A 16,935-nucleotide genomic window follows, 5' to 3' on the forward strand; every position below is an offset into this window, starting at 1 on the left:
GGGGAAATAATAAGAGTAATGAGTGAGATTTTACAATTTCAAGTTAACAAGAACCCAGAACTCCTGCTACTGAACTTGGGAATGGAAGACATCCCAGCACAACATAGGACATTGATATTCTATATGACGGCAGCAGCCAGACTTTTGTATGCGCAGAAGTGGAAAGTACAAGAAGTGCCAACTACTGAGGATTGGATTTACAAATTGCTGTACATGGCGGAGATGGACAAAATGACAGGAAAACTGAGAGACCTTGATCCAGGGCAGTTTAACACGGACTGGGGAAAGCTGAAACAATATTTGGTGAAAAAATGGGAGGTGGGAGGAGAACTGTGGCAGTTTGAAAATTATTGAGGTACACAGGAGGAGAGAAGTGACTATACCGAGGGGGTGGAGAGTTAATGGAAAAATTCTAAGCAACTTTATATGATTTTTAAGTATTATATTAAGTAGCAATAGCGTTGATACTATGAGAATTAATGGGATAGAAATTAACTAATCTATATTTTTTGGAAAGATAACCGTATAACATAGAGTGAATATATACATACATACGTAAATTCAAAGATAGGTCTAATTGTTAGACTTATGGTATATGTATAGATAAAGAACAACATATAGAACAGAAGCCTAAGCAAATGACAATAAGTGTGTATAATATGTATGTGTATAGAAGTATTGGAATTGATGTATAAAGGGGGGCAAATTGTTTGTCCCATATTGAAGAGAATAGAAGGAGTAAGATAAAACACAGGTTATCAAAATGAATATTATTAGTAGTTTTAATGAAGAAGATAGATTAAGAGGATTTTATTTATATGACAATTTATATGACAATTTATATGTGAAAGGAAGTGGAAATAGTGCTTAGAAGAATCTGAAAGTATATTATAATAAACAAATAAAATAAATATGAAGGAGTAGAGGGAAAGTGGATAGGGGGTTGGAAAACTGTTGGAAGTCAATAAAAAGGGGGGGAAAGGGAGGGGGTTAGAATTAGAAAAAAATTAAAGAATGTGATTATTATTGTTATTATATGTTTCTAATCCAATAAAAATTCTTTAAAAAAAACAGTTTGATAGAAATTATGCAGTCTTTGTAAATAACGTTTGACATTTGGACATTGTCAAGAGGGCTTGGGTGTACTTCAGTGTTGTTGCTTTTGAATGTTCATGGTTTTGCAAATATCTTACGCTAATTACTACCTGTTTCTTTTTGTTGTTGTTTAAGGTTTTTATTGAAGGATGGTCAATTATGGCTCTGTGCTCCTCAGGCAAAACAGATATGGAAATGTTTAGCTGAAAATGCAGTTTACCTATGTGATCGTGAAGCCTGTTTTAAATGGTATTCCAAGCTCATGGGAGATGAACCAGATTTAGATCCTGATATTAATAAAGACTTCTTTGAAAACAATGTTCTTCAGTTGGACCCATCGCTGTTAACAGAAAATGGAATGAAATGTTTTGAACGTTTCTTCAAAGCTGTGAACTGCCGAGAAGGGAAGCTAGTTGCAAAGAGACGAGCTTATATGATGGATGATTTGGAGTTAATAGGATTAGATTATCTTTGGAGGGTAAATACAACATTTAACCGTCATGATTTTTTAAAATGTTTTTTAGGCTAGGCCAGTAAAACAAGAGTTGTGAGTAGCACAATGCAGAAGTCTTTGGGGATGAAAGTTTCATTATGTAACTTATGAATTGTATATTCTGACTTTTATTTGTTCAGGGTATAAAATCTGTACATGAATTATTTCATGTACAGATGAACTATCCCTCATAGTTCTCATGATGAGGTTGATAGACTGCTGTGTAGATTTTTTTTATAAAGATCCTGATGCTCATTTTCTGCTGCCATTATAGCAGCAAAATGCTTCTTGAACCATTCATAGTATATGGAGCCAGGCTGGAAGCCAAAAACTTCTTGGTTAGGTTATGAGTATGTTTTGGGAGGGGGGTAATCATAAATCAATGGTGCATGGAAGGGAGAAGAAAAATTGCAAGTCATTGTGGTACTAGAGAATATCCTCCAGATATATTTTATTCGGTCTGTAAAAGAACTGTCTGTTTTTGAAACTTTATCTCATGTTCTAGTAAAAATATCTCAATTCTTAAAGAATAATATTTATATAGGAGTGAGGAGTTAGGAAGTCACAGAGTACAAAATATCAACACCTAACATAAAAATGTGCTTTGTAGGTTTGTGCAGCTAATATATCTGTATGGCATACTATCAGCTCTCTGATAGTATGGGGGCTAGGAGGCATTTTTTGAGCAAAGTACAGCAACACTGTAGTGAAGTGAGTGCTGGCTGTCCACTCAGGATCCTTCAAGTTTCAAGAGGACTGTTCAAGGGGCCCAGTTCCACTGGACCTCTGAACAAGGTCCCTCTAGCCACTCTCCATTATTTCTTATGGGAGAGGGGAATTCCATGCTTTCTCCTGGATGGAGCAGCTAATCCAAACACACGAAGGACAACTACCCTCCCAAAAATAACTAACACAGCCCAACGCAACCAGAGAATCCCAGCTGACGGAAGGCAAGGAAGGCATCTGCTCTCTGGCAGCCATTTACAGAAACATTTTCCCAGGCATTTTGGAGTCTAAGGGAAAAGGAGGGAGGATGCAACAGACAGACAGCAAGTTAGGAAGAGAGAACTCTGTCCAGTCATGATGATTCTCTTACAGAGCTCCCTCACTTGCCACTTGAGTCTGTCGCCTCCCCTCACTCCCCCTGCCTCCCTTTTCCCAATTTCTGAATGAGCAGCCTTTTCTATTATTTGGATTCAATTATATTAAAAGCAAAGAAAGAAAATCTCTCCCTTATCATTCATTAATATTAATGGCCTCAGTCTTAAGGTTTTTAGTATTGGTAGACTTTTTAAAAGTAAAATTTCAGCCGAAGTTTACCTGCACAGAGGTATTCATCTTTTAAAACCATATGTTTGCAAGTATAAAGACACTCCATGAATCGTGAAAGGCATGATAAAAGTTTGATATTGCAGTTCAGCACAGCATAAAAGCCTGTGGAGCTGGTTTCCTAAGTTCGAAATGGCTTTGTATGAGTCTTTCTCTGTCAAGCTAAAACAATTGCACCCCCACCCCTTCAGAATGGCTTTTAACTGGTAATACTTGTTTTTCTCTTGAACAGTTCAGCTTTACTAGTGAAGATGGCTCATACACAGTTTATTGTAGTTAATATGGACATAAAGCAGAATATTCTTGTCAGCTTTGGAAGGGAACAAAACTAGTGAACTTCTTTCCCTGTTGGTTTCTGCTACGTAGCTAGCGACGGTCACATTGTGCATTCAAGGTTCTTTATTTTAGTAGAGATAATGCAATATATATTGTGTCAAATGTTAAACCATTAATAGATGGAAGAAGTGTTTTAGAGATCATTAAAATAATCCATAGAATTCAGAATGTAACAATTGTGTATTTGCTGGTGAATTAGGCTGTCATGTAACCAAAACTAAAAAGTGGGCATAAAGAGATTTATGTACAATACCAGCAGTAACTTTTTTGTGACTGCAGTATAAAGATAATATTGACTACAAATGTTAACAATAAAGTACTAAATGCTTTATATTGTTGCTTTAGGTTGTGATTCAAGGAAATGATGACATTGCCAGTCGAGCGATAGATCTGCTAAAGGAGATCTATACTAACCTTGGACCAAGGTTACAAGTTAATCAGGTAAAATGTTAAAAGAATTTCTAAGGTTATAGTAAGTGGTAGTTGTATTTGCTATTTCCATGAATCCAAGCCTCCTTTCTTAATGTATTTTAAGAACTTAACAAGAGCCCTATTATATCAGGCCAGTGGTCCATCTAGTCTAGCATCATGTTTCACACAGTGGTCAACCAGATGTCCTGGAGGGGCAACAAAGAGGGCATAGCAGCCAAGGCATTGCTCTGCTGCCTCCTGCTAGCATTAGCATTCAGAAATTTGCTGCCTTTACTCACAGTAGTTAGTAACTATTGATGGATCTCTGTCTTCCTTGAATCAGTCTAAATCTCCGTTTAAAATCATGTGTACTTACAACCATTACTACATCTGCTGGCAGTGGATTTCACAATGTAATTTCTTGTTGAGTAACAAAGTATCTCCTTTTCTCTGTCCTGAACCTGTTACCCAACAACTTCATTGGATGCCCTTGAGTTTTAGTACTATGAAAAGGAGGAAAAAGTTCTTTCTGTCTAATTTTTCTACTCCTTGCATAATGTTATTGATCTCTTTCATGGCTCTCCCAACCCCAAGCTGTCTTTTCTATGCTGATGAATCCCAGACTCCTCAGCCTTTCGTTCTAGAAAATGTGGTCCACCTCCTTAATCATCTTGATGCCATCTTTACTTTTTACAGTCCTGAATCTCCTTGTTGATATACAGCAACCAGAACTGTACACAGTATTCCCAATAAGGTCTATATGAGGGTGTTGTGATATTAACCATTTTATTTTCAATCCTTTTCCTAATAATCCTCAGCAAAGAGACTTTTCCCACAGCTGTTATGTACTTGTTGACATTTTCATGAAGCTCTCCACTACAGTGCCCAGATTTTTCAGTTTCAGTTGGTTCAGATTGTAAATTAAGGACTTTTTGTTCCAATGCGAATCCATAGTTCTTTAGTTTTATTATACTACTACTTATAGTGAAGTTAGCTGGTTACCAGATTTCACAGTCAGCAAGATACATTTAATGGTGATGGCACAGACCTGATGATTTTCAGAACAGATTGCTGGTTTGCCAGTGGTTTTCTAGCAGTCTTTTGGAATTTTTCATGGTTGGTACCTTTTCAATAATTACATAATGCTGCTTTACTGAGATAATACAGTTGTTCCAATTTCTTTTGTTTTCCTATAGGTAGTAATCCATGAAGACTTCATTCAATCCTGTTTTGATCGTTTGAAAGCCTCCTATGATACTTTGTGTGTGCTGGATGGAGATAAAGACAGCATTAACTGTGCAAGGCAAGAAGCAATACGAATGGTGCGAGTTTTGACTGTTTTGAGGGAATATATTAATGAATGTGACAGTGATTACCATGAAGAACGAACAATTCTGCCGATGTCAAGGTTTGTAGAAGTCTCATAATTATTGTTACTGAGTTTTGTTCATTTTGTGCATGTTTCCATAGCTTCTATGCACCATGGTGGTAGAATCTTAAGTGCCAGTTTTTACTATTATGTATGTAAGCAAAAATCAGATTGGTCGTTTTTACAAATATCAAATTCTTCCTGGTTTTTCTTGTATACAAGTCATTAAAGATATGCTTTTAAAATGTATCCTTTCAAGGATATGGAATTTGAATCCATAAGCAAAATAATGCCTTATTTGGAATATTTCAAATATTTTTGATCATTCTAGATATTCATATTCATAACCCCCAGGGCTTTATGGAAAAATTGGGAAATTGTGAGGACAATAAAGAAATTTTCACCATTTTGAATAATTTTGGCAACAATTAATATGGTATTTGTTAAGTACATTATTAAAAAATCAAGTGTTTTCAGGGTTACAGAGGTAATTAAATATGCTGCTGGCTGTACTGTATCCATATGAGACTGTTTCTGTCCAAATAAAACCCTTTTGTTAAAGTTTTCTAATTTTAACTTTTCTCCTACCTCTAAGTTAGCAAAAAAAGTTTCCAGACTCTTTTACATCTCTAGTTATTTGGAATATACAGGGAAACCCATTGAATCCTGAAAAAAACTGGCTGAGGCAGCCTCGGAAGTGAAAGTGAAACATGTTCCCTAGACAGACTGGCACCAAGAGCAATGGGGCAGGGAGTTGAGTGTCCTCTGATTGGTGTTGTCATGGATTTGCTGAGAGACGATGGAGTGGGGAAAGTGCCATATCTGTGACTGATGCATGTTTGCATTTATGGAAGTAGACACAGATAACAGAAGGCACGCTAATATCTGTTTCTTTCAACTAAAAGATGGGCATAGCTTTCCAGTGACCATTTGCTTTTGATTTTCAGCTTGTTGAAATATATGCCCATTTCCAAGTACCTCATCCTGCATTTGATTCCTGTTCTATCCCTTAGTGTATATATTGACTTCATATTTAGGTTTAGTAGATTCACAGATTAATAGGGAAATTCTATTTATGCTCCTTTGAGGATCTATCATTTATAAGGATAAGGTGTATTAGATTTTATAGACTTTGAATACTTAGTACTTTTTATGTTATGGAGTATGTGCCAGCAGATTGAAATTTGTGCATAGTATAGGAAGTTGGTATGTGGGGAAGGCTGTAGAAACAGTATGAGCATTCACTGTCCCAGGAAGTGGTAATTGCCTTGCTGCCTAGTTGTTGTTGCTGTTGCTGTGCACTTGACATATCTGCTCAGCTCTTCAGGCTGCCACTTGCATATGAACTGGAGAAGGGATTAGGGGACTGAGGCTACCTTGCTTGTATAGCAGGCTACCTTGTTTGTATTGGGAAATTCCAGTTTTCTATGGACAGTGGAATTCTAGGTACTCAGAATTTATTAATTTTTAAAGTGTTAAGTACAAATGTTGACAATTCTAATTTATGAAATCAGTTTTGGTGCTGGTTAATATACCTATTTGAGACTTTCCTTCCCAGTAGTTCCTCCCTACAGTGATGACCTTGAGCCTTAGAGCCAAGTTCCGTGATTAGTACCCCAATGTTATGTATTTGTTGCTTAGACTGAAAGTGCAGATCAGTGTGAAATTGCTAGTTCTGAATAGTTAATATTTGATTGAATGGTCTTATTTTACAAACACTTAATCCTCTTCTTGTAGGGACCATTGTGATCATTTAAAAATCCTCAAATTTAACATTACCCAGATTTTAATCAGTATATTCTTTTCTGTATTCCCAGAGCTTTTCGCGGAAAACACATTTCTCTAGTAGTGCGTTTTCCAAACCAAGGTCGGCAAGTGGAAGATCTGGATGTTTGGTCTCATACAAATGACACAATTGGTTCAGTTAGACGTTGCATTTTGAACCGCATTAAAGCCAACAGTGCCCATACCAAAGTAGAATTATTTATTGGAGGTGAACTAGTAGATCCAGCAGATGACAGGAAATTAATTGGACAGTTAAATCTCAAAGATAAAACAGTAAGTATTATTCAATATTAGGTATTGATAAAAATGTCCCATTTTGTAGGTTCCATGTTGAAAGTGAAATAAGTATAATTTGCAATAGTGGCATGTATGGTGGATAGGTCTGCAGTATTTATGGTTCATCTTGGTTCTTCTGTGCAGTCCCACATTAGCAGTGTACATATGCAGGCCAGCTGCTTTGAAAAGTTTTTCTCACTTCTTTAGAGCTCCATTGCGGGGGGTGCTTATCCCCAAGCCCTTAGTGTTCCACTTTCCTGCCTAAAAGATCCATGTGCTTGGGAGAGGAGCTGCCCATTCCCTCACTTCTCTTTTAACCACCACGAAGAAAAGAACTTCCTCCGTGACCTCTGCACTTTCTTTCTCCTCATCGACTTGTTTCTTAACTGATTATTGGCTTGATTTGGATTTTCACTCCTTGACCTCTCTCTAGTTTACGATCTATCACAGAATGATTTTTGGCTTATTTGACCTCAATTTGGACTTCAACTGTGCTTCTATCTCAACGGATCATGAGTTCTATTCATCTTCTGCCTTATAATGTCTGAAGAGGCATTATTTAAAAAATGCTTCTTTTGTAGGGAGAAAATTACCTACGCTGATGGTCATGATCTATGTCTCCTGTGTCTGGCAGAAGGCCACAGCATTTTGGCCTACAATATCAGCAGTTTACCCTCAAGGCCAGAAATGAAAGGGCCCTAAAACTTAAGGCCTCACTAGGAGAGAAGGTCCTTAAAATGAACCTCCTCAGAAATCAATAGCACAAGTCAGAAGGACCTGAGCAAGATTGCACTCAATGCTGCTGGAGCTGAGAAATCGATTCCAGACCCTTGCTGATGTGCCAGAATCACTGGCAGATGTACAACAACAAGGATAAGAGAGAACAAGTAGGGGCGCCATGGAGCTACAAGCAAATACATTAGAAGGAAAAAGAAAGTCTTCGTGATTGGTGACTCTCTGCTGAGGGGTATGGAGCGTCATGTGTCCAGGCCTGACCCCATGGCCCAAAAGGTGTGTTGCTTGCCAGGAGTGAAGATCAAGGACATCACAGACTGGATGGCCAAGCTAGTTAAACCAACAAACCATAACCCATTTGTGATGGTCCACATGGGAACAAATCACATGACTATGAATACCACTAAGTGCATAAGGGCTAATTATAAAGTCCCAAGGAGACAACTGAAAGGATTGGGGGCAGAGGTGGTAATTGAAGGGAAGCGCCTCCTCCTCTCTATTCTGGGTGCTGATCACAGCCATTCCAGCAATCAGGCAGGTGGGACGTGCTCCCTTTTTGTTTGCGTTACCAAAAGTTCTGCCTTTCCCAAAGGCCTTGATTTTCTGATTTAAGGGTTTGTTCTGGGGTGGACTTATGCCAAAGTCATGAATTCCATACTCATCTTAAATAAATAAGTTTATTAGCTTAAGTAGTGTTTGTCAAAGCATAAAGCACTCTTACATAGGCAACACACCTAAAACAAGAAAACCTTAATGTTGCTACATAAAATCTGCCTGTCTAAACACTTGAGAGCTGGCTACCTTAGCATCTCTGTTTGGCATCCATTGGTTGCTTATCTCGCCCGTCCATTCAGAATATGAGCCCTCTCCCATACCTAACTGATTCAGCATAGGGACATGCTGAGGTGATGAGTAGCAAGGAGCTTTCAGCTTCTCTCTGGCATACTCATATCATGGTCTCAGAAAGGAAAAGAAAAGAATGGCCTGGACTGGAACTGGGTGAGCTGAGACACCATCTTTTTCAGGACTCAGTGCATCATCTGGTAACTCAAGACCGAATCAGGACAGAGCTATAAATTAACATTTCAGCTGTGTGAAAATCTAGGGAGTGAACATGGAGCCTCTCTGAGAACAGTGTCCCAAGGTTGAATCACTGGGAACTCTGCATGTGTTACTAATCATTAGGGAACAGGCTGCTCTGCAGGTGTTACTAATCAGCTCAGCTATGGCATATCTAGCTAGGCCAGAGCCTGACAACACTTAGAATTCTGAACCTGAGTTCAGCCATTTTTACCAAAAACCTGGCTTTTGGCTGTCAAGTTCCTTATGGTAATCTCTTCAGTCCTTCTGGTCAGAGGAAGAGGAATCCAATGGAAACAGAAGGTTATGGAGGTGAACCACTGGCTGCGTTCATGGTGCTGGCAGGAAAGATTTGGATTCTGGGACCATGGCCTGCGTTTTCTTGAAATTGGCCTGCTTGAATGTTATGGACGCCATCTTCCAAGAACAGGGAAGAATGTGTTTTGAAGGGACCTGGGGAGGTTCCTTGAGAAGGCTTTAAACTGACATTGCAGGGGAATGGAGACACCTGGCACAGGAATTTCAGGAAAGAAGGAGAGCCAATAGAAGAGGTCTACCTGGGAAGGCCAGGTCAAAGAGTGGGAATGTTGCAAGGCTTCCGATGCATATATACCAATGCCCAAAGCTTGGGCAATAAGGAGGAGGAACTTGATCTAATTCAGGCGGAAAGATACAACTTAGTAGGCGTTACAGAGACTTGGTGGGATGGTTTCCACAACTGGAATACAGTAGTGGATAGATATGAGTTATTCAAAAAGATGAGGAGGGGTCATACAGGAAGTGGAGGAAGGGGCTTGATTCTTGAGAAATACGGGAGGAGAAGAGTGACAATCCAGTGGAAAGTATCTGGGTTACGATAAGGGGTGGGGGAGGACAAGCAGTATTGTGGTTGGGGTCTGTTATAGACTGTCTAACCAAGGAGATGAGGTGGATTCAGCCCTCTGTGAGCAACTTAATAGGGTATCCAAGAAACATGACCTTGTAGTTATGGAAGACTTCAGCTTCCCTAATGTGTGCTGGGACACTAACTCTGCTGTGTGTCCAGGGTCATGCAACTTCCTGACCAGCCTGGCCAACATCTTCTTTTCTCAAATAATGGAGGAAGCGACAAGTGGCTTGGCCATACTGGATGATATTAATGAACCAGAAAGGGTTGGTTAAGCATACACTCACCACCTTTTTCTCTGGTAACGGAAGAAGTCCAAAGAAGACATCGACCTGGATCACACTGTACCCACAGACAGTGATTGCTTATCCCATCTCCTTCAAGGGACCAGCTAACAGCCAATATTGAATTAGTAGTAAAAACTTGAAATCATTTGGGTTTAGTCATAAATATGGAGAAATACAAATTAATACCTTCCCAATCAGTAATTTTTATTGGAGGGATATTAGATATTCTCATGGAGATAGCCACTCTTTCCATACATAGGGCATGCATGATAACAACTATGGCTAGTTCTTTCAGGAAACATGGACTCCAACCCATACAATGAGTCCAATGATTATTGGGTCTGATGGCATCTACCACCGCTGTGATACTCTTCGCCAGGTTGAATATGTGCACACTCTACAACTGGTTTGTTAGGAAATTCAGACTGCCACTACATTCCCCAAACCAAAACCGCTCCATCCAACACAAGGTGGTCAGATCTTTAGCATGGTGAGAATGTACCAGTAATCTCCTTGAGGGCATGCCTTTTGGCTCCATGTTGAGTGAAATTAGCCTGACAATAGATGCTGTAAGGGTTTTACGGCCCAGAAATGTCTCTTTGAATACCTTTGTGAAGTTTAAGAAAGCTGTCTGCATCATCCCTAAAGCTACATTTGGCAGTCCCTACTGATTTGAACTCCTAGCTCCCTGTTCATTAAAAGTGAGTTTTTTGTTGGCTATCACATCTGCTAGGAGGGTCAGTGAGCTAGTTGCACTTAGAGCGGACCTTCCATATATGAAATTCCATGAAGAAAAGGTAGTACTCCCATCAGCCTAGAGTTCTTGCCTAAAATAGCATCCCAGTTCCATTCATCACACTACTTATATTTTTTCCTAGGCCACAGTCTAAAGGGGAAAGAATATTACACACACTAGATGTTAAAAGGGCATTATCCTTTTATTTACATAGAAGAAGCTCGTTTTGGCCAGATTCACATCTGTTTGTTTTGGTAGTCCAAACAAGGGCAAATGAGCGCCAGCCCAGATGGATTGTTGTAACCATCCAAGTAGCATATGGACAAGCTGCAGTCTCCTGTCCAACTGAAGGCCCACTCAACAAGATTCCAAGCCTCAGTCTTTCTGCAAGGAGTGTCATTACAGGGCATTTGCAAAGCAGCTCTGTGGTCCTCTGCAGATACCTTTGTTTGACACTATGCTAAAGATATTAATTCTAGGCATGAGGCTGCAGTAGGGAAAGCAGTGTTACATTCCCTGTTTGCCTAAAGAGAGAGAGAGAGAGAGAGAGAGAGAGAGAGAGAGAGAGAGAGAGAGTGTAAATAGCTGAGAGGACTTGACCTTTACCTTCTTTTCAATAACATGGGGTATCGGTTCTCTGTACAGACCACATTCATGTTATTGCTGTTTAAAGTTTCCTGTGTTACATTGTTGTTTTTTATTACATGATTGTCAATAAAGTTGCATATGTTTGAAGAGATTCACCCCGCATCCATAGTGTGTAGCTTGGTAATCTTCCAATGTGGGACTGCACAGAAGAATGAATTTGCCTGTAACCATTGTTCATCGAGTTCTTCCGTACAGTTACACATTATTTCCCTCCTGTCCTGCTGTGAACTCTCTGGTGGGAGATATCTGGTAGAAGTTAGCAGTAGCTCAGGAGAACTTAGGGAAGGGACTGCTCCTCTCTCAAGCATGTGACTGTTTAGGTGGGAAAGCAGGTAATTAAGGGCTTAGAGAGAAGTAGCCCACTAATGGAGCTCTAAAGAAGCTAGGAAAACTTTCCCTAGCGGCTGGCCTGTGCATGTGCAGTCCCAGTATGTGCCCTCACAGAAGAATTTGATGGACAGTAGTTACAGGCAGGTGCCAACCCTGTTTTTAAAACATAAGCTAGGATGCTGAGATAATTTTCAGAGCTTCAGTAGGTGGGTTGCAAGCTCTTATAGAACCACCATGTTTGGTTGCTTTTTGAAAGAAATTACTGCTATTGCACATGTGTAAAGATCCCTGAGGCCACTGAGCAGTGGAGAGGATTCCCTTTTTAGCATAGACAGGTCAGAGACTGACTTCTTTTCCTGTTATGTGACTCATGTATGACTTCCTGTCACATGCTTGCATGCGACTTTTATGTCATCTAGTGTGAAAAGTTGAAGCCAAATAGATTAACACATTGAGACAACTTTTAATTTTAAAATTTATAATAAAATTTTATAATCTTACACAATTTTATTTTCAGCTAATTACAGCCAAGCTTACCCAGATAAGTTCCAATATGCCTTCAAGCCCTGATAGTTCTTCTGACTCTTCTACTGGTTCTCCTGGAAACCATGGGAATCATTATAGTGATGGTCCTAATCCAGAAGTTGAAAGTTGCTTGCCTGGAGTAGTAAGTGGAGAAAGCATAAATTCAAAATGATAGTACTGATTCGGAATTCAAACTATTCATATCCTATATTATGAACTGATGTTGCATAACAAGCTTTTTTTTTATTTTAGATCATGTCACTTCATCCTAGATACATCTCGTTTCTTTGGCAAGTTGCAGACCTAGGCAGTAGTCTAAATATGCCGCCTCTTAGAGATGGTGCACGCATCCTTATGAAATTAATGCCTCCAGGTAAGGTTCTTTATTTTATTTTTGGGCAGAGGTTAATAAAATGTACCAGAGGGATTTTCATACATGCAAAATGGTCTTGGGCCAATCATGTATTCTCAGCCTAACGTACCTCACAGGGCTGTTGTGAGGATAAAATGGAGGAGAGGAAAATGATGTAAGATGTTTTGCATCTCGGTTGTGGAGAAATGTAGGATATGAATTAATTATATGATAAATAAATCAATGTTTTAAAAAGATAGTTTTGTACACCGAGGAATAGCCACCTTTCTCTGTATTAAATAGAGTGACAATATAACATTAAATTATTTTTGTCTTAATGGCTTTTCTAGAATTTATAACAAATTACTGTTTTCATATGTGTTCATTATATTTCAGTTTCAAAATGTAACTTTTTAGAAATCTGTACTGCATTCTTTATGGACAAAACTATTTTAAATTGTGCTTTTATTACAGATAACACTACTGTAGAGAAACTAAGAGCTATTTGTTTAGACCATGCAAAACTTGGTGAGAGCAGCCTAAGTCCATCCCTTGATTCTCTTTTCTTCGGCCCTTCTGCTTCACAAGTGCTATATCTTACTGAGGTATGTAACTTTTCCTTGTCAGTACCTTGACATTTGAAAAATTATGTTTTGGTAATTGTTCTCTATATTGAAACTGGGAGTTACAAAGGTTGCATTCATGTTACCAATAAAATCACAATTTGTAATTAACATGATTCTGAAATACTCAGGCTATATGCTTCCTTCTCCTCTCTGCTCTTATGCTGTACTGAGATCACAGACTTATAAGACTTCTATTGAACCACAGTTGGTCACGTCATCTGAATCTGGCAATTTAACAAATCTTATTTGTTACACCATCAAACGGGCATTCTAAAACAGGATTATACAGGTTTAGAATATTGGTTTGTAAGGAAGAAACTATTAATTTGTTACAGTAACAAGCTGTGGTTAGATGGAAAACTTCCCATTCTGGGGTGTATGAGAGAAGGAAAGATTGCATGTAGAAGAGTGTGATTCATCCTCATAATTTTGTTCATGACATCTCATTGCAGCCATAGTTATGAGTATTTGGAGCACTTCAGTTAGGACTGTGTTCTAGGGAAGATAGTTTGGGATAAGTATTTTTAGCATAAAATTCAGTGAAAAAATCATGTAAAACCTGTCCTCGTATTTTGCTTTTCAGTGTATGTACTTAAATAACATTTAAAAGTATTATTCTTACCAGACATTTTCTTATTCTTTCCCCAGGTAGTCTATGCCTTGTTAATGCCTGCCAACTTACCTCTGGGAGAAGATGCCACTGATTTCCAGTACAACTTCTTAAAAAGTGGTGGCTTGCCTCTTGTCCTTAGTATGCTAACTAGAAATAACTTTCTGCCAAATGCAGACATGGAAACAAGAAGGGGTGCCTACCTAAATGCTCTAAAAATAGCTAAACTGTTGCTAACAGCAATTGGCTATGGTCATGTTAGAGCTGTGGCAGAAGCTTATCAGCCAGTTGTAGAGGGCACAAGCCCAATGTCACCGGTAAGATTCTAAAATAAAATCTTATATTCCATGTTTGTTACTTTAGTTGTTAGCTGTCAACATCTGGAATCTACCTAGTACAATCTTGTGTGCAGAGAGAATATTTTGTTTGTTCATAATGTATGTCATCTTACTCATTTCTCTATCACTTTATACATTTATGCATATGCCTTAGCTGGTCTTGAAGGTTCTGTCCTCCACTTTGTCTTTAAAAGACTGCAGCTCTTTGTATGGCTTTTCCCAGGTTCACCAAACCTTGTTGTTTGATTGTTTTTCAAATGACAAGAGCTAATGGTGACTATCAAAGCTATTGAAAATTGTCTGTGAACCACCTTGTCCTTACAGAAACAGTTATTTTCACACACAGCCCTCTAAGACCCCTGAAAAACCAGTGCTTGGGGATCAGTGGAGCTTTGTAAACAAAATGCTGTGAGATGACTAGGGCTGTGCTATTCGGGTTTTGCTTCAGGTAAAGATACCCGAAGCAGACCCAATTCGGTTAGCTTTGGTAGTCCCGCATTCAGAAATGCTTTGGAAAGCTTTGGGGCTTGTTTTATTTTTTTTAAAAATAATTTTATTGGATTAGATATCATTAAATTGTACATTACAATCAGTTTCCTTTAATTTTTCCAATTCTAACCCCCTCCCTTTCCCCCCCTTTTGTTGACTTCCAACACTTTTCCAACCCCTTGTCCCTTTTCCCTTACTCATTTTAAATTTATTCTATCTGTCAAACATAATCTTTCACTTTCTTCTAAGCTTATCTATATAACACAGTGCTCCTTCTGTCTTCCTACTTACTTTAACAACTAAATAATACATAACTAAATAATACATTCTTGGCATATTTTCTTTTGATAATAATCATTTAGCTAATTTTGGTACTCTATACTCTATTTTATAATCTCATCTTCAATATGGGGCAAACAATTTATCCCTCATTTAGCATATTTTTAGATACTTCTATAAACAGTACATTCAATATAAGTCAACCAATTTAACTTATACTCTATATATTTCTTTTTCTACATATCTCATCTTCATACTGTTTTAATTATATAATTGTATTATTCTTTCATTATGCAACTATCCACCAAAAATAGTCAACCAATTTGACCCATATATACCTCCAAACCAATTCAATCAATTTAATACATAATCTATACATTAATATATATTTTCCCACCTTACTTAAATTCCTTCATTGCAATTATAAAATTATCTCCATTATACAATTATTGCCAGAAATGAAATTAATTAGTTTCTATCCTTATAATTAGTTAATTTCTATCATTATAGTTCTTGTAATAACACCTATAATACTTAATGCTATATATAATAGTCTAATAAAATAGTTGCTTAGAAATTCTCATTTACCTCTCCACCCCCCGGTAAAGTCACCTCCCTCTACTTTTATTGTATTTCAGTAATTTTCAAACTGCCACAGTTCTCCCACCTCCCATTTCTTCACTAAATATTGTTTCAGCTTCTCCCAATCCGTGTTGAACTGTCCTGGATCAAGGTCTCTCAGTTTCCTTGTCATTTTGTCCATTTCCGCCATGTACAGCAATTTATATATCCAGCTTTGGGGCTTGTTTAAAGGGCCCCGCCGCTGCTTGCAAGCAGCGGTGAGGCCCCCCCACCCCCCCACCTATCTTGTGGTAGCTCCAGGCCAGCTCCTCTGCTGCCGCCGCGCCGCCACCACCCAAGCCTGCGGCGGAGAAAGCCGTTCCTGCCTCTCAAATGGCTGCCGCGGCACCAGCACACCATGGCCATTTGAGGGGCAGGAAGGGCAGGAGGAAGAGGCTCTGGCCTTCCCCACCACCCTGGTGGGGCGGGGCGGCGGCAGAGGAGCCGGCTGGCTCCAGGCTGCACAGCCTTGTGCTGCCGCCGCCACTGCCCAGCTGATAACCCTCCTGCTGCCAGGTAAGTGGGTGGGAGTTGGAGGGGTCTCCCCAGGGGGGGTGGGGGTGGAGGGGTTGCCCCAGGAAGGGGCGGTGGGGAGTTTCTCCTCCTCGCTTCAGTATGCTCCAAATCTTCACGGAGCATACCGAAGCGATCTCCGGATTTGGGGGTATTCCGAATCGGTTTCCCGCTTCGGGTTTACCGAATCTCCCCGCTCGTGCACAGCCCTAGAGATGACTCCAGCGAGGAAGCTGGTAAAATTGTCTCTGTCTCTTTCTTTCCACTGGTATAGTCTTCTATTGCTTCAAAGGTAGGGGTGGTTTTACCTAATCCCACCCTACACTTACACACGTGTGCGTGCACGCACACACACACAAACACACCATGGTCTTCTGGCATTTTTTCCACAAGACTCTTCCAACTATTGGCATTCCTTTGTCAGGAATTTTAGACAGTTCTTTTCATATAAGAAAAGGGAAGGGAAATGATTTCTCAGCATGTTAAATTTTACAATTGTTTGTTCTCTTTGTTTCTTCTGTTCAGTTTGTTTTTTATATATTTCATTCATTATTTACTGTTTAAATAAAAAGAAAAAATCCAGGAAGCAACAAAAAATTTACTTTTTGAAATAATAAATGATTACAGATCAACCAAGCAACCCATGATCAGGCAGTAGTTTTGCAGACTGCTCTACAGAATATTCCCAATCCAACCTCAGAATGCATGCTAAGAAATGTAGCAATACGCCTTGCTCAGCAAATATCTGATGAGGTTAGTATGGTCTTTGCAATTTTTAAGATCTTG

The 16,935-nt window shown here is 39.1% G+C and overlaps 1 protein-coding gene across 1 annotated transcript in view; it reads left to right on the forward strand.

Moving 5' to 3' along the window:
• The window catches only part of USP9X (ubiquitin specific peptidase 9 X-linked), a 141,649-nt gene that overhangs the window by 69,405 nt on the left and 55,309 nt on the right, over positions 1-16,935 (forward strand). Inside the window, exons 16-24 of the mRNA XM_054973413.1 lie at positions 1,231-1,573; positions 3,599-3,694; positions 4,861-5,072; positions 6,851-7,091; positions 12,314-12,463; positions 12,574-12,694; positions 13,148-13,278; positions 13,948-14,226; positions 16,777-16,902. Coding sequence (XP_054829388.1) covers positions 1,231-1,573; positions 3,599-3,694; positions 4,861-5,072; positions 6,851-7,091; positions 12,314-12,463; positions 12,574-12,694; positions 13,148-13,278; positions 13,948-14,226; positions 16,777-16,902 — 1,699 coding nt within the window. The remainder of the gene's footprint in view (positions 1-1,230; positions 1,574-3,598; positions 3,695-4,860; positions 5,073-6,850; positions 7,092-12,313; positions 12,464-12,573; positions 12,695-13,147; positions 13,279-13,947; positions 14,227-16,776; positions 16,903-16,935) is intronic.

The sequence above is a fragment of the Eublepharis macularius genome, chromosome 3 (assembly GCF_028583425.1).
Source record: "Eublepharis macularius isolate TG4126 chromosome 3, MPM_Emac_v1.0, whole genome shotgun sequence".
NCBI lineage: Eukaryota > Metazoa > Chordata > Lepidosauria > Squamata > Eublepharidae > Eublepharis > Eublepharis macularius.